Source organism: Tursiops truncatus, chromosome 16, assembly GCF_011762595.2.
Source record: "Tursiops truncatus isolate mTurTru1 chromosome 16, mTurTru1.mat.Y, whole genome shotgun sequence".
Taxonomy (NCBI): Eukaryota; Metazoa; Chordata; class Mammalia; order Artiodactyla; family Delphinidae; genus Tursiops; species Tursiops truncatus.
This window is the reverse complement of record NC_047049.1, coordinates 14,459,575-14,484,770: the sequence shown is the minus strand read 5'-3', so window position 1 is coordinate 14,484,770 and position 25,196 is coordinate 14,459,575. Positions and strand designations below refer to the sequence as shown.

The window sequence follows — 25,196 nt, the reverse complement described above, 5'->3', positions numbered from 1 at the left end:
TTTCTCTTTGCTGTTGAGGCAGAAAGGTTTCCGGGAATCTTTATCTTTTTTATGGGTATTTTCCCTCTGAACTTTTCACCACTTTCATTGATCAATTATCATCTCTAAAAAACTTGGAGCTTGGTTCCACCTTTAATGCACAGACACTTGTAATACTGGTCCCTTACTCGGAACCAAGTCTTAGACAGTGAAAATCTCAGGAGGGAAAGATAAAAAAAGAGATCTGGATATAGAAACCTCCTTTACTGCCCTACCATGTATCACCAAAACAAAGGGGAAGGGAAGTATTAAGGTGGAACCCGATAAAAATGGCTGATATTCGATTGGTTTTAATTAACAAAAATTGCATTTGCAAATGATTTGACGTAATATAAAAATTTAAACATCTACTTTTTGTCAGGCACTATGTTAAGTGCCTTATTCATATATTATCTTTTATAATCCTCAGAGAAACCTTGCAGGATTGGTGTTATCAACTCTAATTTCTATTGACGAAGCTGAGGGAAAATTAAATAATTTGCCCAGGGTCCCGTAAGATTTGAACCCAAGTCTGCTTCACATTTAGTAAAGTCATTTGGGCCTGATGAAGTACTTCAAGACTTTATGATAAGTTTATTCCCAAACACTATGGTCAAAATTCTTGAAATCAGAAAGACTGCTGTGCCCACAAACTTCAAGTGACATACGAGGATTGTTATAAACGGTCAAGGAGATGTCTGTGGTCCATGGGATTGGTGATGTAGTCACTGCTTTGAATGATGCTGACAGGTCACAGCACACTGATAGCAACAGGTAAAAAGATACTGGGGAGGATGTGAAAACCCCTTGAGAAGAAGATCACTTTAATTTTTGCATTATTGATGGGTTTTACGGAAAAGCGGCCATGTTACTCACTGGCAGCTGTGCAATTTGCCTTTATATAAAGAGGCAAACAAAAAGCAAGCTCTGCATTGGTAACTTCTTAGAAAGAAAAGAAAAGAAATTCCTAGGGCTATAGCTATAATGTACATATTCAATATTATTTTAGTTTCAGGTATATAACATAGATTTAATATTTTTACAAATTATACTCCATTTAAAGTTATTACAAAATAATGGCTATATTTCCCAGTGCTGTACAATATATTCCTGTGGCTTATCTGTTTTATAGATGTAGTTTGTATCTCTTAATCTCTACCTTGCCCCTCCCCCTTCCCACTCCCCACAGGTAACCACTAGTTTGTTCTCTATATCTGGTGAGTCTGTTTTGTTATATACATTTGTTTGTTTTAATTTTTAGATTCCGCATATAAGTGATAACATAGAGTATTTTTCTTTCTCTGTCTGACTCATTTCACTAAGCATAACACCCTCTACATCCATTCACATTGTTGCAAATGGCAGAATTTATTCTTTTTTATGGCTGAGTAATATTCGTTGTATACATACACCACATCTTCTTTATCCATTCGTCTGTTGGTGGACACTTAGGTTGCTTCCATATCTTGGATATTGTAAATAATGCTGCTGTGAACATTAGGGTTCGTGTACTGTTTCACCTTAGTGTTTTGTTTTCTTCAGATATATACCCAGCAGCAGAATTGCTGGATCATATGGTAGTTCTATTTTTAGCCTTTTGAGCAGTCTCCATACTGTTCTCCATAGTGGCTGGACCAATTTACAATTCCACTAACAGTGTACTAGGGTTCCCTTTTCTTTACATTCTTGCCAACATTTGTTACTTGTAGACTTTTTGATGATAGCCATTTTGACAGGTGTGAAGTGATATTTCATTGTGGTTTTGATTTGCATTTTTCTGATGATTAGTGATGAACACTTTTTCATATGCCTATTGGCCATCTGTGTATCTTCTTTGGAAAAATGTCTACTCAGGTCTTTTGCCCATTTTTTAATCAGATTGGTTTTTTTATATTGAGTTGTATGAGCTGTTTATATATTTTTGGATATTAACTCCTTATTGGTCATATCATTTGCAAATATTTTCTCCCATTCAGTTGATTGTCTTTTCATTTTGTCAGTGGTTTCCTTTGCTGTACAAAAGCTTGTAAGTTTAATTAGGTCCCATTTATTTATTTTTCCTTTTGTTTCTTTTGCCTTAGGAGACAGATCCAAAAGAAATATTGCTATGATTTATGTCAAATAGTGCTCTACCTGTGTTCTCTTTCAGGAGATTTATGGTTTCAGGTCTTTAATCCATATAATGTACATATTCATACATACATTTGAAACTCCATGTGTCTTCAGTATGTTATGGAAGTTGATATTCATAAGGGTGATCACTGGACATGGAGACGATGCTAGATTACCTTTAGTATATTAGAGTCTGGTTGAGAAGCAGAGAAGTGGGTATTGAAAGAGATTTCACACTTACTAAAAACTATACCTTAAAATAGCAAAGTCTTTATAGGGTTAATGTTCAACTTTCTGGGAAAACTCTGTCATCCAGAATGACTCATTCCCTTAGACATCTAGGTAGGTTTTACTGTATTTTAATTACATACATATTTTTGTAACCAATCAGATAAGATCTTTCAGAGTTTTGTCCATGCTTTCGTTACTTATAATAGGCTGTGATTGGCATAATAATCATACCAGAAAGTCATTTATTATGCTGGATCCATTAACATTTGATTCCTCATTAAGAATATTGCCATGTCTGCGCTTGTATTTTTTCTGCTGACAGTTTTCACAGAGTTTCTTGATTTAGTTTTATGATTGAAGTTTCAGAAATAAATGTTTTAATTTAATGTTCACTTGGTATAACAGATTTGAACAATAGTTTAATAAAAAAGCACTGTGGGTTCCTGATAAAGAAAAGTTTGTTGATGTCCATTTGGGATGATTTGCAGCATGTCTTGGTGAAGGTTGCACAGAGGCCCACTCTGTGCTGCAGTTGTCAGGTTCCATCTGAGCATCTATAACTTTCTCAGCAGGTATTGATAATCTCAGTCATTAGCAGGAAGAATGAGAAGGGGATGATGAGAGCCCTGTTTCACAGAGGACCTCAGCCTCCTCTCTGACCTCTTCTCATCCCTGTCTAATCAACACTTCTGAGGCTCTATCCCCAATGAACTTCTAGCAATTTCCTAAACAAGCTGTGTGCCTTTATGCCTCTGGGTCCATGCTTTTCCTGCTACCAGAACTCTCCATCCTCATTCTCCTAGTCACCGTCAGCAAGGGAACGTCCTTCCCCAAGAGAACGACTCGTCCCTCCCCCTCCTTCCACTCCCGCCCCCAGGGCTCCGTGCATAACTCTGTGAGCACATTTAGCTCTGACGTCGTCTTAGTTGCCCTCAGCCTGACTGCCCTGATGGCAGCTTTACCAGGGCAGGCACTGTGCCTGTGTAGCGCTCTACCCCCAGTTGCCAGCAGGGGGCCTAACACATTTACGTTTTAAATTGAATGGATCTATCAGCAGCAAGACTAAGGTCACATTTTGCATTTATGACGTAATGTGTTTTGGAAAGGACCAACATGGAGGGTGATACCAAGATCCTGATTTTCTAACTTTCCTGCTGGCTTATATCCATCTGCTATAGATGAAGCTTCTCTTTATAACTTTTTGTCACAACATGTAGAGATTTCCCTTGTGCACAATTTGGAAAAGAAAAATCAAATATTCATTTATCCATGAAATACTTATCGATCACACAGCTTTGGTGCCAGGAAAAGTTTACTCTGTGTAGCACATAATGTTCACCGTCGGATCAGACTCCTTGATAAAAGCAGAGAACAAAAATGAGAAAACTTGGCATTGAGATCGATTTTTCCCACCCTATAAGCCGTCAATAAAATTCTCCCTTGGAGGCTTAATTTCTTAATTAATTAATTGCACACCATTAACAGAACTTTTAAAAATATGGTACCTGCCTTCAAATAGCTTACTTTTGAGTTGAGCATATTCTTTAGTGGAACAGAAAATAATTCTAAAGCAAAGTGGGAACTGGGAAGAATAGCATAATAATAGTAATAGCTGACCTTTACCAAGTACTGTGATATATATACCTATGTGGGTATGTGTATATATATATACACATACAGATACGTAAAATACGTATATTCTATATGTATATTATATCTGTATATAATATACATCCTATATGTACATAATATATAACGTTTAATCCTCATAACAACACTATGAGGAAGGTGTTGTTAGCTCCATTTTACAGCTGAGAAACTTGAGGTGCAGAGAGCTTATGTGATTTGAACCCAGGCAGTGGTTGCTAAAGGTTGTTCTCTTAATCACTACATTACACTTGCTCTGAATGGCCGCAACAGGAAAAATAACTTACTCCTGATTATTGAGATGGAATAAAGTGAGGAGGTCCTGGAGTGGCCTAGGACGACCTGGGGTGGCTTCTTGCCGACTGAGAGTTTTGAGCTGGATCTTGCAGAAATGGTAGACATTGGCAAGTAGTCTGGGTGGATGAAATGACCAAGAGCCCAGGGTGGGCTGAAGCAAGACGGGAAGTCAGTTGATTTGGCAGGCACATTTGTCTCTCGTACTTAGCAGTATTTTTTGAGGTCGAAAAGGACGGTCCCAATTTTGAAATGAGTGTATGAAGTATAATGGTTAGGTTGCTCTCTGCACAGAGCTATGGAGAAAATTACAGGTTGTAAAAAATCTAATTATGGCAATTACTTGAGTGATAATCTATTTCAGATTTTTGAAAAATACTATCAGGAATCAACTTTTAAAGATAATCTGTTCGAAGTCATCCCCTATTAACATGCATCTGTATTGACCAACTCAGGGGCAGAGCATGATTATATAATATCTCAAAAAGAGATACTATCCTCATCTTCTGGGACCTAAATACCTGTGAAAAAATAGGTGGCAAAATAACTGCTATCACAGTCCAGCCTCTTCACTCCCCAACTCAATGCCACACAATTAAAATAACAGCAAAACTCAGTTAAACTATATCTTTTACTATAGATATAAACCTTGAATATGTGTGTATATGAGTGTGTGTGTGAGTGTGTGTGCACGTGTGTGTGCATATGTGTGTAGTGAGAGATTTTGAGCAGAGAATGAAAGTAGAGACATTTCAACAAAGAAAAAATATTTGGTACAATATGAAAATTAAGTTTACGATAGAAATACCTTGAAACTGCAGGAGCAGCATACTAATTCTGCGAATATTATGTTTTATTCCTTTACCTATTCCCACATGTAATACTTTATTCTCTTTGAATTTTCTTCTAATGCAGTTTAACCCTGGTTTTGAGAGTGTCCATCAGCTTAATTTCTTTTATTAATATGAATTATTCTCCTAGCGAGTAAAGCTAGCTAATGTGTTTCTCCCTTTATCATTTCATACAAATGGTAAATAAGGAGAGAATATGATTTTCACTTTTGGTTTTCTTCCCAAATCTAAACAACGAAATCAGAGAATCTGTTTCTGAGATCTGGAGTCTTGGTATTTGCTGATCCTATAGAATCAACACAGTTCATCAGCTGTGAGCCAAGTCGTCAGGCTGACTTAATTCAATGTTCAGCAGATTAATTCTATTTTACTAATGTGACTAAAAACTAAATTTTATATCAATATAAGCAGTCATTACACTGCAAATACCAACTTCTGCAAGCTGTTGAAAAAGACTCATTTTTAATTATAAGTGGATTCTGATAAGAATAGCATTAAAAGTGTTCTAATAGGGAAATGTTAGAGTGATTAATGTGCAGTTGTTTGCATTTTTAACATTTCACTCATATATCAGATTAGTATTTGTGTATACTGTCAGACTTTATTCTGTCCTTGTCAAAACACTTATTACTGCTGACAGGTATAACATATCCACATTAATCCTCAATTCCTTGATTCAATTTTCTAATTGCTTTTTTGGCATGCAGTGGTGGCCACTTAGTATTATGTGATGTATTCATCATATGGTATAATAATGTGCTTTAAAAATTAGATGTGTCATTTAAAGTACTTGAACAGGAAAAAAAATTACTAAGGATTGGAAATTTCAAATTTCACTGTACTTAGACTAAGTGTTAGATATTGTTACATCACACATTCTGGAGGTTGTCCATAAATCATAGTCACAGAATGTTGAAGAGATCCTAAAATCATCCAGCCTACTTGTTCATTTCCCAGTTGGGAAAACTGATTCAGTAATATGCCCAGGATCACACAACTAGATACTGGCAGAACTGGTCCTAGAACTCAAGTGTTCTGAACCCTGCTCAGAAATGGGGCAAGTATATGCATATAATTTTTATATTCCTCCTATTAATAGTCAAGCTGAGAGAATGAGAGACTCCTTGGCTTCTTAAGCTATACTTTTTAGCAGTATTGTATAGTGGTTAAGAATAAAGATACTAGAATCAAACAGACCTGGGTTCCAATCCTGGATCTGCCACTCACGAGCTGTGTTACCCAGAGAATATTATCTGACCTCTCTGAATTTCAATTCCCTCATCTGTATAAAACAGAAAATAGCACAATAATGCATATAAAGTGCTTAGCACAGCTCCTGGTTCCTAGTAAGTACTCAATAAATGTTGGCTGATATTATTTTTCAGTGTTTTATTTTATCCCTTTAATATCCATAATTTAATTTATATCAGTTTCTACCCACTCATACGTTTGATGAGTGGGTAGAAACTGAGTCATACCTCCCAGTTATCTCACCATGTGACAATTGCATTTATTCTTTCATTTACTCATTCACTTACCATGTGTAAAATGCACTCCATTAGATGCTATAGGTAAGGCAAAAAGGAATCCAATATGATACCTGCCTTGGAAGAGTAGGAATCTAATAGATTCCTATGTTGTCATCTAATACAACAATTACATCAATACCTGTAGTAAAAGACTGGGAAACATCAGTCCCCAAAAGGTAACACTGGTGCCGTGCTTAGGCTTTTCAAAGAGAAGAAGTAAGTACAGGGCCAATAGACATGAATAAGAAACTGGGCCTGCCCTCAAGGAGCTTGTTCCAGTGGGAAGACAGGGCAGTTGCCCAAGTGTCACTCAAGGTGGAAAATGAAAAGGGCCGTAACAATTAAAGAACTAAGGAGGGAGAGACTAAATACCTCAGACCAGGGAAAGCTTCATGGGTGAGTTGGCTTTGAGGGATATATAATTTTAGGAAAGTTAGAGGCCTATAGGAAGGATCTCCTGGACAGTAGGAATGTTATGAATGAAGGAAGGAACAGATTCTGGAAACCCTGGGCACAGACGTTAAAGAGTGAGCACTTAACATTGACTAAAACATGGAGCTTGTGCAGAATAAAAGATAAAGTTTGATGAGTGGGGAGACACAAGAGCCTGGCAACCCTGAAATGACCTCTTGGACTCCATTTTACAAAGTGGCAGCTCTCAGCCCGTTTTGACACATAGGCATGTTTTTTTGGCAGCAAAATTTTTGAGATTTAATGTTTTAAATAAATCTTGTACTTTTCAGCTCACTGTGGTACCGACCGCTTTTTATTGTCTTATTCTACAAGTTAAGGCAGTCTTCTTACCTATTATAGGCAGTATGCATAACGGTTAGTCATACGAGCTCAGAAAATAGACTATAGTTTTCCAAATCCTGGTTTGGTCACCTATCAGGTCTGCAACCTTAGTTATGTTATTTAAACTCTGAGCTTCAGTTTCACAAATTATGAAATGGGAATAGCCCCTACCTCTTGTGGTAGAATTAAACCCATGTAAGCATTTGGCGTAGCATAAGGCATGTTGTAAGCACTTAAGAAATGTTAGCTGTTCCTTGAAGAGATTTGAGTTTGCAAGCCCTACTGAGGCAGTACTGAAAGTTTTGCTTTCTGTTTCATTTTATTTTTTAATGAAGTATAGTTGATTTAAAAAGTTTCAGGTGTACAGTAAAATGATTCAGTTATATATATGTGTGTGTGTATATATATATACTGTTTTTCAGATTCTTTTCCATAGTTCTGAAAGTTTTTTGAGAAGGGAAATAACATCCTTCTAATCTTTGGAGTTCTAGAGCATTGAACTAAAACCCTACTTAAATTGCAATGACTAGTCCAAGGACATCAGATAATTCTCTTAAATCCTTAGCTGCTGGGGTTAGTTTCCAGTGTCACCCGCCTACTACTTCACTCACTCTTTGAGAAGGCCAGTGGAGGAAGGAGCAAGTAGCCAGCTTTGCCTGTTGGTATCTTCAACACATCCAGTGATTCTTATAGCAGCAGTTTCCCAGGCTAGATCCCAGGTTCAGATAGTGGCCTCCCTTTTTTAGGACATGTTATTATGAGTTTTAAGAACTGTAATCTTGAAAATCCTTATGATTCCAGGAGCTTCTCTGGTAATTTGCTTGTCTTTAATAGCTGAAAAATGAGAAGAGTTTAACATAGAATTGTTGCTCCAAAAAAACAAGAACCTGAAGATTTAAGTACAATAGGTTGAAAAACACTAGTGTGAACAAAACGAGTCTTTTGTAAAAGCTCCGTGTGCTTAATGAACAAGGACTGCTAATTACATGACTGTCAGTGCTATTTTCTGGCACGGTCTAACGCCAGCTTCTTTCGGTACAACAAATATGAAAATGCCTAGAAGTAAATCACATTTGCTGAGTGCTGTGGGCAAACAAACCCATGCCTTATCTCTTTCAAAGGCAGCCATGGAAAATACATGATAAATTGCACAGTTCAGTGAACATGTTATGTCATTGTGAAATGATTTTGATTCATGGTTATGTATTTATTGCTAAACAACTGACAAACCTCAAGGTATCAGAAATATCATTCATGGGGTTTTGCTGTTTTCTCTTGCAAAATTCAAGTGCTATGAAGTGTTTTTCTTTTTTATTTAAAATACTTTATTGAAAGTGATATTTGCCACAGTCTTCGGAAATAATTTTTTAAATTATATGAATTCCTGCCAGAAGTGTCAAAGAGCTGTGCTAGTCACTAATATTTTTATCATAATGAATAATTCATATTTTTGCTAATATCCTTTTATGAAAATTTTATAGCTAAAAATAGACAAAGTTGTAAGCCAGTTTGATTTCAGAATAGGATTATAATCTCGTTTCATATAGCTTATCAATATAATGAAATTTTTGAATGTTTTCTGTGCAATAGCAGTAGAATTAAGAGTGAGAGAATTATATTAAAGAAGATATTACAGAAGTGGCTTTTATGCAAACATAATTCCTTTCCCATGGTCAACATATCTTACTATACTCTATCCATTGCTGACCCTCTTCAGTTTAAAGTATTAAATAATTAAACCATTTTCTACTTGAAACTTACAGTTATTTTTTACTAATTTTTCTTTCAATTGGTGCTTTTGGCATCAGCACTTGATGTTTACAACCTTTTCTTCTAGTGTTAAAAGCAGCAGGAAAGGTAGCCTGTCAACACACAATATGCACGAGGCATATCGTAAGCACTTAATAAATGTTAGCTATTCATCAACAGATGTACTCTCACTTTGTGTCTTGTTTTTCTAAATCTCGTAAACCAAGAACCACTGTTTCTCAACTGGTGGTTTTGTTTTGTTTGTGTTGTTTTGTTGTAATCATGAAATTCTTCTTTTCTGAGTTTTATAATCAAGTATTTTAACGTGGCTTTGTATATTTTGAGTAGTGCCGTTGAGCTCTTACAAACAAAATAACAAAGAAAACCTTGCCTGATGGTAGAAATGATAAATTATTTCTTAGGTATATTAAAAGGGATTTGGGTATTTCTAATATATCGCCATCATTTAAACCTGAATTCATTTTATTTTCCTTTAGTATATTTTAACCAATTGACCTTTACATATACTTTGCATTTATTAAATTAGGATAAATTTTAGTAGCCTAGAAATACGATTCAAAACATTCATAGTGTTTTTCTTTTAGCCTTGGAATATGACAAGCCTATTCTCTAAATATTTACATCATTGGAGAATATCTATGTACTTATGCTGATTCTGGCTTAACATTTTCAAAAATAAGTCTGTTAAATTAAATGTAAGCTTTAAAGGGGAAAACCATAGATCTTGTAACTTGATACAAGTATTGCAACATTGCTTACAGCATTTTCTTGGAAGATTTTTATGCCCTTCTACTACCATGGCTACTTTCACCTTTATGTTCAAAATTCCCAAAATGTATCTGTATGAGGATAATTTTAAAACGTGAGATTTATGCTGCTATAAAGGAGAAATCCTTTATAACAACATAAATCCGTTGTCACCAGAAATTTCAGTCTACGTTTTACATGAAAGGGAACATATTTTATCTTTAATGCCTCATTAAACTTTCTGGAAATGGCAATATTCTAAAATATTCTAGGTGGATGACTACATATGTCTGTATTCCTTCTGAAAAATTCAAACATCAGTAAAAAAAAAAAAGACTAAACAAATCATTTGTTCTAATAATTAAAGTAGTGGTATTTTCTCTTCCATTTAATTTTGCCTTTATGTATAGATGTGACTTTAAGTCAACCATGTCTCGCCTGCACTTTTTGAGTGAAGTAGCCAAAACCACCATTCCTCAGCAAATGACGTTCCTATTGTTTCAAAGGTGACGTTGTATTTAAACCTTAATTCTCTGTGTGTTTTTGTTCACATGTGTGTGCCTGGATTGTGTATGTTCACACACATGTGCTTGCACGTGTGTTTATGTTTGTGTGTGTGGGTGCATGATTTTTTTGTACATTCACAATATGATAAACTGCATTGTGTTGCTAAGAACATGGACTCAGGAAGCAGCCTGAGTATAAATCCCAGCCCTGCTACTTCCTAGTTGTGTGAATTTGAGCAAGTTCTTTTAACTTCTTGCTTTCATGTTCTCATCTTACAGGGTTGTTGTAAGATTTAAATAAGTTAATATATGTAAAGCATTTTGAATACCTAATCCATAGTATTTAATAACATATTAGCATTACCGTTATAATCATTATCATATATTCATTTACTTTATTTCTAAAGTCATATTATTTATACAAATGCATTGGTGGGTGATTATTACGTATGTATTTCACTGAAATGATATTAAAGGTGTGCCTTGCTGTATGTCAGTTATAGCTCAATAAAACTGGAAAAAAAAATTTTAAAGATATGTCAACGGACTATTTTGGATTGTGATAATTTGATTAGATAAACTGTTATCATTGGTGAGAGGAAACAGTTGCGAAAAAGCAACAGAAATTGCATAACCTGGTGGCTCACAGACGACATATCAAATATCAAATATACTAAAATGCATTCAGGGACTTCCCCTGGTGGTTCAGTGGTTAAGACTTCGCCTTCCAATGCAGGGCGTGTGGGTTTGATCCCTGGTCAGGGAGCTAATATCCCACCTACCTCGTGGCCAAAACACCAAAACAGTTTCATTGTCACAAATTCAAAAAAGGCTTTAAAAATGGTCCACATCAAAAGAAATCCTTAAAAAAAATGCATTCGTTTGTTCAAATGTAGGCCTGTTGCACATCTACAGTGTGCCAGGATTTCGTGTTAAAATGACATATGGTACCATAGGATCCAGCAGCAATCATGCTCCTTAATATTCACCCAAAGGAGTCGAGAGTTCATGTCCACGCAATGTTTATAGCAGCTTTATTCATCATTGCCAAAATTTGGAAGCAGTCAAGATGTCCTTCAGTAGCTGAATGGATAACTAAACCATGGTACATCCAGACAACGGAATGTTATGGAGCACTAAAAATGAATGAGCTATCAAACAATGAAAAGACACGGAGGAACATTAACTGCATATTTTTAAGTGAAATAAGTCAACCTGAAAAAGCTGAGTACAGTATGATTTCAACTATATGACATTCTGGAAAAGGCAAAACTACAGGGACAGTAAAAAGATAGTACAGATGAACCTATTTGCAGGGCAGGAATAGAAACGCAGACGTAGAGAACAGACTTGTGGACATGGGAGGAAGGGGAGGGTGGGGTGAATTGGGAGATTAGGTTTGACATAAACACATTACCATGTGTAAAATAGATGGCTAGTGGGAACCTGCTGTATAGCACAGGGAGCTCAGCTCCGTGCTCTGTGATGACCTAGATGGGTGGGATGGGGGGAGGGGGAGGGAGGTCCGAGGGAGGGAAGGGATATATGGATACATAGAGCTGATTCACTTCATTGTGCAGCAGAAACTAACACAACATCGTAAAGCAATTATACTCCAATTAAAAAAAAGACACGGAGGAACATTAAATGCATATTTTTAAGTGAAATAATTCAATCTGAAAAAGCTAAATACTATATGATTTCAACTATACGACATTCTGGGAAAAGCAAAACTATGGGGACAGTCAAAAGATCAGTGGTTTCCAGGGGTTGGGGGTGGGATGAGGGATGAATAGGCAGAACACAAAGGATTTTTAGGGCAGGAAAACTACTCTATATGATACTATAATGAAAAATACATGTCATTATACATTTGACAAGCCCATAGAATGTACAACACCAGGAGTGAACTCTAATGTAAACTATGTATTCCGGGTGGTAGAGATGTGTCAGTGTTGGTTCCTCAGCTTGTACACAAGTGCTACTCTGGTGGGGATGTTAACGATAGGGGAGGCTGTGCATGCATGGGGGCAGTGGGTTTATGGAAAATCTCCGTAGCTTCCTCTTAATTTTGCTGTAAACCTAAGACTTCTTTAAAAAATAAAATCTATTAGGGATAAAAAAAAAAGATAAAAATAGAACAAAGCAATGAGTACTTTTCAAAAATTGCAAAAATATGTGCTAATATGTAATACCCCAAGGAAAATGTCTTCTAAATGTAAACGACCACCATCACCAAAAAACCACATATTACTGCAATAAAGTATTCAACTGAACTATTAAAAAATGAGAAATGGTGTGCCTTCAACTACTAGGAATAAACATTTTAGCTGCCTGAAGCATAGTAGGAAAAAAGTAAGATAGCAGTGTCGTGTAAACTGTGCAAATTTAGAATGGGTTTTCTTTTTCAGGGAGCACCCAAACCAATAGCCATTGAACCATGTGCTGGGAACAGAGCGGCGGTTCTGACTGTGTTTCTCTGTCTACCACGAGGATCATCAGGTGCCCCTCCCCCAGGGCAGTCAGGTAAGATGAATGAGGCACCATCAGCAGTTAAGCAAAACATGCAGATGGAACAGAAGAAGTAAACAATACTACCAGATAGCACAATAAAGACATTTACAAGGTTCTGATTTACAGCATGGTAACATTTTATTAGAATACAAACTTCTACCCAAATATCTAGATATCTGCCTTGCTATAAATTCAGATTTGCAAGTGTTTCTCCTAAAAAATACGTGTTGAATATATGTGTGTATTTGTGTATAACATAAGACATGTATGTACGTACGGACACACTTCAATTTGTTGTTGTCATTGCAATGAGTAATCTCACTAGCAGGGCAAAGTGACCCTTTTGGGCAGCTTCTTTTCTCCCAGTATGTGTGTCATATGGGATGCCAAATTAGAAATACGATTAGAAGCTTGTTTCATAAATATGGAATCTAATTAGGGAACTTACTTACATGTCTGGAATGTTTTGCGGCATCGGAGGATAAAAGCTTGCTGCAACCATCCTGGAATATTGAAGATAAGTTCTTGCTGTCAGCACCGGACAGGTGTGGTTCATGGACCCAAGGACCCTCTCCTTCACTTGAGCACAGCCAGCCTTTTCCTCTGATTCTCCTTTTCCTGCATAAAAAGTATATTTTGAATTCGAGGTAACTCTGTATCCTCTTAGAGTTCTTCTCATTGCTTCGACAGTTGTCCACATTGTAAACATGCCCCGTGCTGAGTATAACTTGTAACTAAATCACAAACCATGCTTATTTCTCTCTTTGTGCATATCCTCTTCCATCTGCTTACAATTTCTGATTATTCTTTCTCCCGATTGTTTTCTTTAAAGGACTCTCGGTGAAACGGATGCTTTTTGAGGGTCAGGGTGATTTCAAATCTTTCTCTTCAGTTCCCCTTAAGGATAAAATAACGTGCCAGAGATCTGGCAGGTTCTCAACAGTAGTTGATGATAAACTCAGCTCCCTGCTTAGTTTTCTTTCCTTAGTTCCCTAGTTAGCTTTGACCTTGCTCCTCACTTTCTTGATTTGTGTCCAACGAGACACAAAAATGGAAGCCACACTACTTTATACCTTATAAATTTTAAGATATTTATGTAACAGAATTTTTCCCATACAGGGACAGAGGAATTCCATCACCTTTAGACTTGTCATTTATGGTACCTGATGATATCTTGTTGCAGGAGTTTCTACCCAAAGTTCATTTGTAGATGTTTATTCAATGAAACAAACCTTCTCATATGTTGAGCCAATGCCTTACTTTTCTCCTTTCAGAACAACCAAGGTAAATGGGATGCAGTAAATAGAATAGCTTGGCACTGGTCAGATAAGATGGATAATTGTAGGTACTGTGCCCAGCTAATGGAAGTATTGTTTCAAAGCTGGGATGATTTCCAATACAAACACTTTACTAATGAAAACAAGTCTGTGTGATATACACCGAGGTTCTTCTAGATCCTTGACAAGATGATGTACTGATGGGCAGAGTGAAGGCGACTGCCAATACGCTGTCCCTTTAACCTTTGAAATCTTTTTGACTGATTTGAAAAAGCCAAATAGCAGTGTGGACCATTACCTCAGCTGTGTTTTATTACAGATGCACTGCAATTACTAATGGTAATGGTAAATTAGATGTGCATAGTGTTTCCTATTTTTCACATTTGATCCTTACGACAGGCCTGTGCCATAGGTATTATAAAACTCACTTTATAAATGAGAGACTTGGTGTATATAAATCTCTGTATTTCTATACTCAAGGAATTATTGGAAAAACATTACAGTAAAGAGAAAAACAACAACAAAAAATACTTATTACTAACATTCCAGGTAATTTTTCCTGATGATCTATAGCAGAGAGCTTATTGCTCTATAATCTACAGCCTGTGTCTTCACAAAGCCAAACATTTGGAGGAGTACTGAAAATGTCCCCAGGGTTCACACAAGTAGACAAAACCTTGAGTTCATTCACAACACTTTTGCGGTGACTGTAGATCGAACTATGAATATCTGTGTGAATAATTCAGGATGAGTTTTTTCTTGGTTTAAAAAAAACTAATAAAATTTCTCTAGCTAACTTTATAGGAGTAGGAAGAGGAAGAGTCATTGATTCTACTCCTTCAAAGTAAAGCATTGTCTTCTGTCTGCAGTCTACTTTGAAATGCATCAAGGACATAATGTTATTGATGGATGGATAGTAGGATGAGTAGAAGGACAGATATGTCATAAAGCAAGTAAAGCAAATGTTAATGGTAGAATCTAGGTGATGGGAATACTGGAGTCCATTTTAAAATTCTTTCCACTTTGCTGTATGTTTTAAATTCTTTATGGTAAGTTGTGGGGAACAATAAAAGTTTTTGAAAACTCTTGACTTTACTGGGGGAAAGTAAAGGCAGTGCCTATAGAGAGGAATTTTCTAATGCTCACATCTATGTTTTCCCTAAACAAGGCAAATGCTGACACCAGTATACAAACGAAATGGCTTATTTTTTCACTTTTCATCAAGATATTTGGTGTGTACCCAGTCAATTAAAACTTAACATAGTATCATCCAATATTTGAGAGGAAATGCCTTCCAGTGATAGTTTGGGAACCATATTTGTTCTCGGGAGGGAAATACTGACATTGGTTATCTCATTGCTAGAGTTTGGCTTATCTCATATCTTTACAGGAAGTCCATCTGTGTGCCTATGCTTATCACAGTGCCCTGTGTTTAGAAAGCAGTTCATAAATGTTCTTGATGATTATGATAATGATAGGAAACCTGGGAAACATGACCTTGAGCAACCACTTCTGTCTATGAGACTCAGTGGACAACAATAAAATGAGCAATTGAACTAGAATCCATTCATTGATTCTCAAATTGCACAGCTAGGAGCCTTATGTGCTGAAGAGCCTCCTCCAGCGTTGGTGCAGGGTTAGAGGTTAGGGGAGTTAAGAAGGAGGTACTGGGCTTCCCTGGTGGCTCAGAGAGTCCGCCTGCCGATGCGGGGGACACGGGTTCGTGCCCCAGTCCGGGAGGATCCCACGTGCCGTGGAGCGGCTGGGCCCGTGAGCCATGGCCGCTGAGCCTGTGCGTCCGGAGCCTGTGCTCCGCAACGGGAGAGGCCACAACAGTGAGAGGCCCACGTACCGCAAAAAAAAAAAAAAAAAAAAAAAGAAGGAGGTAGTGGAGTAGCTTCATGGACAGACCCCTGACCCCATCCCCACTGTGTGAAGGTCAGGGCGCCCAGAGTCTTCTCTTGGCTCTTGGGCTATTTATGTCTCCTAATGTGAGTGTATCTATTCAATGAGGAATAAGCATTAATTATTAGATTAGAAGTTCTCTTGCAATACTTTGCACAGTTTCTAATTTTTTTTATCAGGCCCTTTTTTGAAATGTAGCTTCCTAAACGTCGAGTGATGCTGTTCATAATGCACTCTTCACGACTATGAATGAAAGCATTTAAGAGAAGGATGAGTTTGGGGGTATGGAGAAGATGGAAGCATCCCATGAGCGTGGTGGTTTTCTCTCAGAACCTGAATGCCAGCACTAACAAATAAGTGATTCGGAAACAAGCAGGGGCTAGTTCTGGCCATCTCTTTTAAGTAGCAAGTAGTGGGTTTTTTTTTTTAAATTCAAAATATGGCATTGTCTTTGGACTTTATTCTCTTTCTACCAGCATATATTTCAGTAATATTTAGCAAGTAATAATTAGACATGGCCCTTTAATGTCTGTCTAAAATGTGTGAAGTTCCCTTCCATGGCTCTCATCTTAGCAGAGGTCAAAAGAGAAACTGCAGATTCATCCTTTAGATTACCCCATGCAGTAATCTTTCCCTTCTTCTTCTTCTTTTTTTTTTTTTTTGGTGTTCTTTTTTGTTTTTTTTTCCATGTAATGAATTTAGATGTTTATGAGCAATTCTCCCTCTAGGTAGCTTAGGAGAGTAAAAGCAAAAAATATTAAATAGGCTTTTTGGCACTCCTGGAGCTGGGCTAATTAGGTTCCCTGCTCCCCAGCCCTGTAAACCTGCTGCTTCATTCCTGTATTTTCTGTGAGCAACCACTGCCAGCAATGCCAGACTGTCTTGGGCTAAAGTGAGATTTCTGCTGTTGATATATGTACACAGCCACTTCTCTTCTGCCTCAAAGTGGTTGGAAGACTGACGTCCTCGTAAAAACAGGGCATATCAAGTAACCCTGCTGCGTGTCTCCAATCACCTTGGACAGCAAGGTCCCCAAGCATTTTAGAGTCACATTAAGATGAAATGTGAACAAAGTAAATAGAGCTCTTCAAAAGCATAAACTGAAAATGATCGTGATTGTGTCACTTTGTGATGAAGGATTATGGATTTCATAGTTTATGGATTCTTAGTAATACGAAGCGGATTAACTTTTCTCACTGGATTCAAAATCCGGTGGCCCAGATGTCCACTGCCAAAAGGGAGATAAGTGCTTCACCTAAATGTAGAACTTTGCCCTGATCTTGCCTTATGTTTGGCAAAAAAACAAAACAAAACAAACGGAAACTGCTGGAAAGTCTAAGATTTTGAAACTTTTTTCTTTAGGTTTAGAAGTTTTGGCAGGATGACCAGATTATTTTGAAAAATCTAGAAATATTGTACGATGTTTAAAAATGATAGTCTACCCACAGTGTCATGGGTAATAATAATGACAAAAAGAGAACTTTGGTTTAGTCAAATGAAAAGAGGAAAACAAGAACTAGTAATTCTGAGCACTGAAGCAGGTTCTTTACATGCACTAATTCTTTTAACCCTCTTAATGAACCTGAAAAGTAGCTATTATTATCCCACTTTTACAGATTAAAAAAAAAATCTGTAAACTCAAGAGAGATTAAATGACTTGTCCGAGGACCAATACAGCCAGTGAGTGAGTGAACCAGAATTCAGATTCAGGGCCATCTAGATCCTCAGGCTGTGAGACTCTCCCTCATCGCTGTGCTTCTCTGGATAAAGATACAGGGGTACTCAGGATAGCCCATATTCCAGAAAAAGCTTTACATTCAGATCAAAGAGGAAGGACCTGGAGTGTTCTGCTAAGCATTGGACTTAAGGGGGCAAGAAGGATATATTTACCTTTCCTAGTGATTTAACTCCAGAAATTTGGTGAAATGCAAAGGTGCACGTGCCATGACACATCTGCTAATGAACGTATGACTCCGTTGTGTAATAGCAACTTGGGGCATGTGGTTATAGGAAGAGAACTTCTCCTTGTATGTGTGAGTTATGGACTTGGAGTCCCAAGTCCCAAGCTGTAGAGCCAGCTCTGCCACCAGCTAACTGTCGCCAAGTCTTTTCATCTCTGGGTCGTCGTTTCTCATGTATAAAATGACTGGATTGGGCTAGGAAATCCTAAGATGGATTTCACTCTACTCCTGTTGTACAGTTCTACTATAGATTACGCTAAGTCATACCAGTTTGGGGTAGGAAGAGCCAATAACTTGTTTCTAAGTAGTACCTTATCTTTCCAGCTGCTCAGGACCAGTTAAGAAGCTATATTCCCATGTATATTGCTTGTTAGTGAATAAAAATAATTAGCACCAATCCTTAATTCTTTAAAATAATTTTAGTCCATTTCTTCTTTTAAATTAATTTATTTTATTTATTTATTTATTGTCTGCTTTGGGTCTTCATTGCTGTGCACGGGCTTTCTCTAGTTGGGGTGAGTGGGGGCTACTCTTTGTTGCATTTCAGGGTGGCTTTTCTTGTTGCAGAGCACAGGCTCTAGGTGCGCGGGCTTCAGTGGTTGTGGCACGCGGGCTCAGTAATTGTGGCTTGCGGGCTGTAGAGCGCAGGCTCAGTAGTTGTGGTGCACGGGCTTAGTTGCTCCGCAGCATGTGGAATCTTCCAGGACCAGGGCTCGAATACATGTCCCCTGCATTGGCAGGAGGATTCTTAACCACTGCACCACCAGGAAGTCCCGGATCCTTAAATTTTAAAAAAATTCTTAATAATTTTATTAATAAAGGTTAGTTCTCAATCTTCTCAGCATGTTTAGAAGATGTAGATCGTTCACATTGCCCCACTTTAGAAATAAGTAAAAGAAATCTCATAGCACCAATGAGAGGTAGAGGGTCTCTACAATCTCAGATATGAATTGGGAGCAGACTCCAGGTCTGCTGGCTCTCAGTGCAGTACTCATGCCTCTGAAGCCAGTTTTTTAAAGCTAATTTGCATCTTTCAGAACCTTCTGGAGTTTCCTGTCCCTTAGGACTCTGTTTTCTTTCCATAACTCTGCCACAATACCTTCACACTTGTAGAAACACACCAGTTGATCTAATCTTAGCACTCTCTTTTTTTGAGGTGGCTGGAATAAGAAATAGAACTACTGAATTGTATCAAAACTTCATTATAAAAATATGTCATGTTAGTGACCTTTTAAGCGCAAATTCAAATATTGTTTACATCCAACATATGGGTCTTCATAAAAAGAAAGAAAGAGTGGGCACTCATGGCAAAACAAGCTACAAAATTAGGAAAGAGAGCCCAGGAAGTGACAGAGATAAGAACAAATGTCTGAGATTATTGTTAATAATACGACTTTGTGTCAAATAAAAAAAAACAACCCTGATATTAAAAGTAAACAAAATCAATAGTAGGAACTAATTTTATCTTCTATCCAAAATATAGTTATTATGAATCTTCATTTGTTACCTTTATTCATTCAAGAAATATTTAAAAGTATCTGCTACATGTCAGGCACTGGATATATGGTGGTGAACAAAACAGAATTCCTGCCCCCATAGATTTTAGAGCCTACATGGAGATAAACATGAACAAATAATCATGCAAAGAAACCCATAATTATAAAATATGTTTTATGAATAAAGAGTAGACAGTGTTATGAGAGAGAGGTGAAATAACACTGATGTACAATTGCTAAGCTTTAATATCTTTCCATAGTAGTAACAAAATGGCAAACGTAGTCATTAAAACGCCCTTTCCTCAGTTCTCACTTGTCATCACGTCTCTGTAGTGTTTGTTGAGTATTCCCCATCATGCCTCTCCAACGTCTGGAAACTCCCTCTGGTGTTCTTTACCTCAGTCTATCACAGGTGTCTTCTTAGAATTTACTTAGAGATAATGCATGTAGAGCACCTCCCCTCTGTTCGTTACGTGCTTCTTCTGCCCTCTGAGTTCCCATAGGCATTCCCTGAGGAGTAGTCCTTAGCCAACTTCTCATCCTGTCCACTCTCTCCCTTTAGGGTGATGCTCTCTTTGCTCATTTAGGGGGCTTTTCAGAGGATAACTCCCAACTGCACGGGTCTCCAGCCAACACTGGATTTGATAGTGTTTCAGTATAAAGCCACTCTTCCTTCCCCCTCTCTCCTGTTACCGTCCCTACTCCCCAGACTAGCTCTTCTACCCTGACTTTACTGTTTTTGTAAAGTCCATTTCAGAGTGACTCAAGTTTGAAACTTTGGAGTTAGCTTTTTTTCTTCTCTCTTTCTCCTCTTTGACCTCCAAGTAACCACGAAGCTCTTTAGATTTTAGCCCTGAAGCAGATAGAACAACTTCCTCCTGCCATTCTTACTCCCTCCATTTTTGGCTCAGGCCCTGGTTGCCTCTCACCTGGACTTCTGCCAAAGGAAAGCACAGTTCGAATCATACCGCTCCTTTCCTCACAGACCTTTGCTGACTTTTCATTGCCTGATGAAATAAGTCCAGACATCTACTCTGGGCTGTAAGGTCCTCCTTGACCTCTCTCCAACCTTCTTTCAGGTTTAGCAGGCACAGAGTCCTTGCCAGCGCCCACCTGCACAGCACCTCTGGCTAGTTTGGGGCCCTTGTGCAATTATTTTAACCTCTTGAACCCTCAGTTTCCTCGTCTGTGAGGTAAGGAAGATGACTGGGTAGAATGTCTTTATGATTGCCGTTAGGCCTGTAACTCCGCGTGTGTATCTCTCCCTGTGATTCCATGAGTGTATATCATATGTGTTCTTGTCACGTTCACTATTGTTCCCTGTTCCTGAAATGACCTCTCCCTCTCAGCTGCCTGTGCTCAAAGCCCAGTTCAAATGCCACTTCTTCTTCCATGAAGCCTTTTCAGTTTCCTCCATACAAATGCGACCTCGTTCTCCTTGAAATCCTATAGAATTTGCTGGGTCACTTCTTTACTGCTTTCTAACATATATCAAAGTCACTGTGTACTTTTCTTAACTTTCTTCCCAGGTAGCAAGCTCCCTGAGGGCAGTGGTTATATCTTAGTTTATCTCTGAATCCCTAGTAGCTAACAAGTTCTTGGTACTTAGTAGTTGCTTGCTAAGTATTTAATTAATGAATAAAGTTAATTATCCTTAAATGGTAGAACTTCTTCACCAAACAAATATGTAGGAAATATGTATATATACTACTATATATACTACACAAATGTGAACTTTACTAGGTAAAATTTCGCTTCAGGCCCATACTCTTTGATAGAATGGATTTTATGTTTTCGTGATTCATGTGGGAGTCAAGCTACATTTCTTAAGGACTAAAATCAAGCCCAACACTGAACCTTTGATAAAAAATATCTATAAAACTTACCTGCTCAGATTTAAGGTTCAATGAAAATCAGGATATTAGTGAAAGATGAGACAAAATAATAAAGCAAATTATGTTTCCAATGTAATATATACTAAACCTATCATAAAGTTATTCTATTTTTATAATTTGGACTTTGTTTTCTTGGATAATAATTTTTACAAAACGATTTTATTTAAATTTGAAAAAGCACAGCTCAGTTCCACCCTTTATGATCAAAAAATAATATTGAACCTTGTGGAATAAATGTCCACATATTACTTATACACAGGACAGATAACCTCACGAGACACACCTGGCAAATAAAAAGTATCAATTGCTCTTGTAGCTGTTACCATTAACATACACCATTAACACAGTCTATTCTATGCTCGTTACTATTCTTTGAATTATCACTTCCCTATGAGGTATGTATTATCACTTTTATTTCACAGATGAGGAAAATTAATTCATGGAGCTTACTTGCCTACATAGTAAATAAGTGGTGGAGCCAAAATGTAAAACCAGAAAATTTCACACCATGGTGCTCTTTCCATATCTTTTTCTGGGGATGCAGGGGTGGATTTTTTGGTTAGCCGTGTGCTTTTTGGATAGCACAGACTCACAAGCTTTTTCTTTTACTGACAGTGTCACTGTGAAGTAGCATGACCATCGTTCTCTCATTTGAGATGTTAAAGTTTATCTCTGTGCTATTGTCAATTGAGAGAAATTGATGAATGTGTAAATGAAACAAGAAGAAAATAAAGACAACAAACTTGAAGAATAGTGAACATGGCTAATAGAACATGCTGCAGAAGTGAGTGAAATACCCTAAAAATTAACCCACTCAAATACTTTCAAGATAGAGCAATTAGAAACAAACTCACATAAAAAGTCAGAATTTATGGACATGAAAAATGAGACCACCAGCCCTGAAAGCATGGCCAACACATTTTTCTTTTCTTTTTCTTCTCCCCACGTGCCACCCCTTTCAGGTATTTCTAGAATTGACTGGCAAATAATTACTGTGGTCAAAGAGAAAAATAGCAAAAAGTAAGCAACTCAACACATCAACTTACGAAGCGAAAGGGGAAAAATCAAGATTTGTTTGGAATAAGCAAGCTGCCCTTGAAGCCACAAAACAACAAAATAAGAATTTTGTGGGTATGAATAAAATTTAAAGGCTAAATCACCCCCGCCCCCGTATTTCTTTTGATAGGTAACACCATCGTCTATATATAAAACTGCCAATTAGTAAAACATTTTACTTTTAACTGGTCATGAATTAAGTAGTCCTGCATAACATGGGTTTAGGGGAATTTAGCAGAAGGCTACCTCCTGCATTTAGCAAGGATAGGCGGGTGATCCTGAGTGTCAGAGAATTTTAGAATTTTTGGAGCTTTAGAAATGGCCTTAGAAATCACTTAGTTCTATCCCACATTTTGCAGAGGAAACCTGAAGAGCCAGAGATGGGGAGAGACTTGTCTCAGGTCAACGCTGAGCAGGGACCACAGCCAGGGTCTCTGGATCCCTCATGCAGGAACGGACTTTACCCCTCCCTCATGTTTGTTTATGCCAGGTTGCAAAATATAACCAGAAAAAATTAATAACAATCCACTTCTTACCAGAAGGCAGTACCGCATATGTTCTGCCACCAGGGCAGAAATGGCAAACAGAAAGGAACTCCCTAGATCCAAAAAGGGAAATTAAGTAACTTGAGAAAATATGTCTCCTTATCAGCAAACTGACAAAATGCTAAGAAAATGTGGGTCAAGGGCCCTGGGAGTTCCTTCTTCTCACATAAACATTTTTCTGGGGACCAGTTCAAAGGGCCAGTAGTCCCTTAGCAAATCCGGTGGGAGTACACTCAAGTTTTCATAAAAATTCTATGTTACACCGTTAGCTGATTTAGTCTCAGATCCTACTTTTCCTGTAAAATGCTGCCATATCTACCGAAGGCCTTTGAGCTCTGATACGCCTTTATTCTTAATGAAAGGTCCAGTGGAGGAACAAGCACCAGTAGTAGTAATGTTGAATTCTATAAAAAGGTAAACGTTGATTATAATTACATTAACTCCTTAAGACCAGAAGGCTTAAGGGCTTTCAGGGAAAGAGTTAACGGCCTTCTGAAAAGTGAGTGACTTACCTCCTTTCATTCACACCTAATTATTTGCAAATTAGCATAACCCATCTAAGTTGGGCCAGCCTCCCCAATTGATGGGCAGCAAGTTCAGGTAAAGCGCTGGCAGAACTTAAGAGCTCCTGACGAGCTGGGAGGCTAAATGGGTCCACAGGACTCCCAGGAGGTGGTTTGAAGAGTCTGCATGGTCCTTGGGATCGTCATTTAGAAGCCTTGGAGGAATAAATGGATTTCTGCCCCATGAACCTGCTGTCTGACATAATTTGAACTGAACCTTGAAGGCCCTAGGAGTCTGGATGCAGTGACCATACACTGAGTTCCATTTATTCAGCGAGCCAGGCAAGGATCATCAAATCAATAACATGACTATGCCATCTGCTTCCATCATAATGAAAAATGACTCCTTAAGTTTTCTGTGAGGCAATTAGCTCTGACGGTAGAGCTGCAATGGCGAGAGGCCAAGTCACATTTGTATTCAAAACTCCACCAGTAAAATAGAAAGGAACTGTTGTCCATATTAATAGATACACAAAATGTATAAATAGGGTACTCTGGTATTACTGTATTGATGGATATTATTATACCACTGCAGAATCACAGAGATAGGAAGGGCACTGAAATGACATCTGGCTCATCCAACTGCTTGCAGCCACAGCTGGTGACCCTGTCCAGAATCATCTCGGACAGACAGACTGTTTCTGAAGACTTTCCCGAAAGACATACGCATAACTTCCGGGACTAATTCACTCTGTTATTTAACAGTCTTCACTACAATTTGATTCCATTTTCTTTTGTTCTCTCTCTTCTTGTTCTCATCTTTCCAGAAATAGAGATCAGCTGATTTTGTTCCTTATAATTATCTATCACTTGGGTGCTGGAAGGCAGTTTTGAAATCACCTCCCAGCCTTCAGTTCAGGTTCCGTACAGGACTCCAGGTCCATCCATCCCTGCCTTAGGACTTCCAGCTTAGGTCACCTCGTGACGCTCAGAACGCTCTTTGACCTTCCCAGATATCACTGGCTTAAGAACCATGAAACAGAAAGGGATTCTAGAGGTAGTTCTGTCCCTTTGTTTGACAGATGTGGATACTGAGGTTCACCTGAACAGACTTCCTTAGAGTCCGAAGTTTATTACATGGCAGGACCAATGCTAGAACCCAAGGGGCTCTCTCTGGCTTTATTCTCACTGTTTGTTTTTCAGTGCCTAACCTCTCTTGTAAAATGAACTGCCCTGCCTCGCTGGTTACTTTCCCACTTACAGTTCAGTGGGACTCCTCTGTAGGAGGAGTCCTAACCTTTTCTGCCATTCCGCATTTTGTATTTACGCTCACTACTTTTCTTGCACAAGAAAAGGGAGCAGTGAGTTTCAGTTCATCTCTCTGATGTTTCAAGGTCATTTTTGAAGTCTAATCCTATCATTCCAAATGCCATTCTCATTCCCTGTCCCTATTTGTGTTATTTGCAAATATGCTGATTTCAGGGAGATATTAAATGCCTCACACGGCTGGATTCCAATGTGACTTTTAAAATACCACTTGTTAT

The 25,196-nt window shown here is 37.9% G+C and overlaps 1 protein-coding gene across 3 annotated transcripts in view; it reads left to right on the top strand.

The window, feature by feature from the left end:
* ATRNL1 (attractin like 1) overlaps nucleotides 1-25,196 on the top strand; it is a 742,727-nt gene that overhangs the window by 550,557 nt on the left and 166,974 nt on the right. For all 3 annotated transcript variants that reach the window (XM_033841823.2, XM_073793921.1, XM_073793922.1), the window contains one exon: nucleotides 12,912-13,026. In XM_033841823.2, coding sequence (XP_033697714.1) covers nucleotides 12,912-13,026 — 115 coding nt within the window. Of the gene's footprint in view, nucleotides 1-12,911; nucleotides 13,027-25,196 lie in introns of those variants that run through there.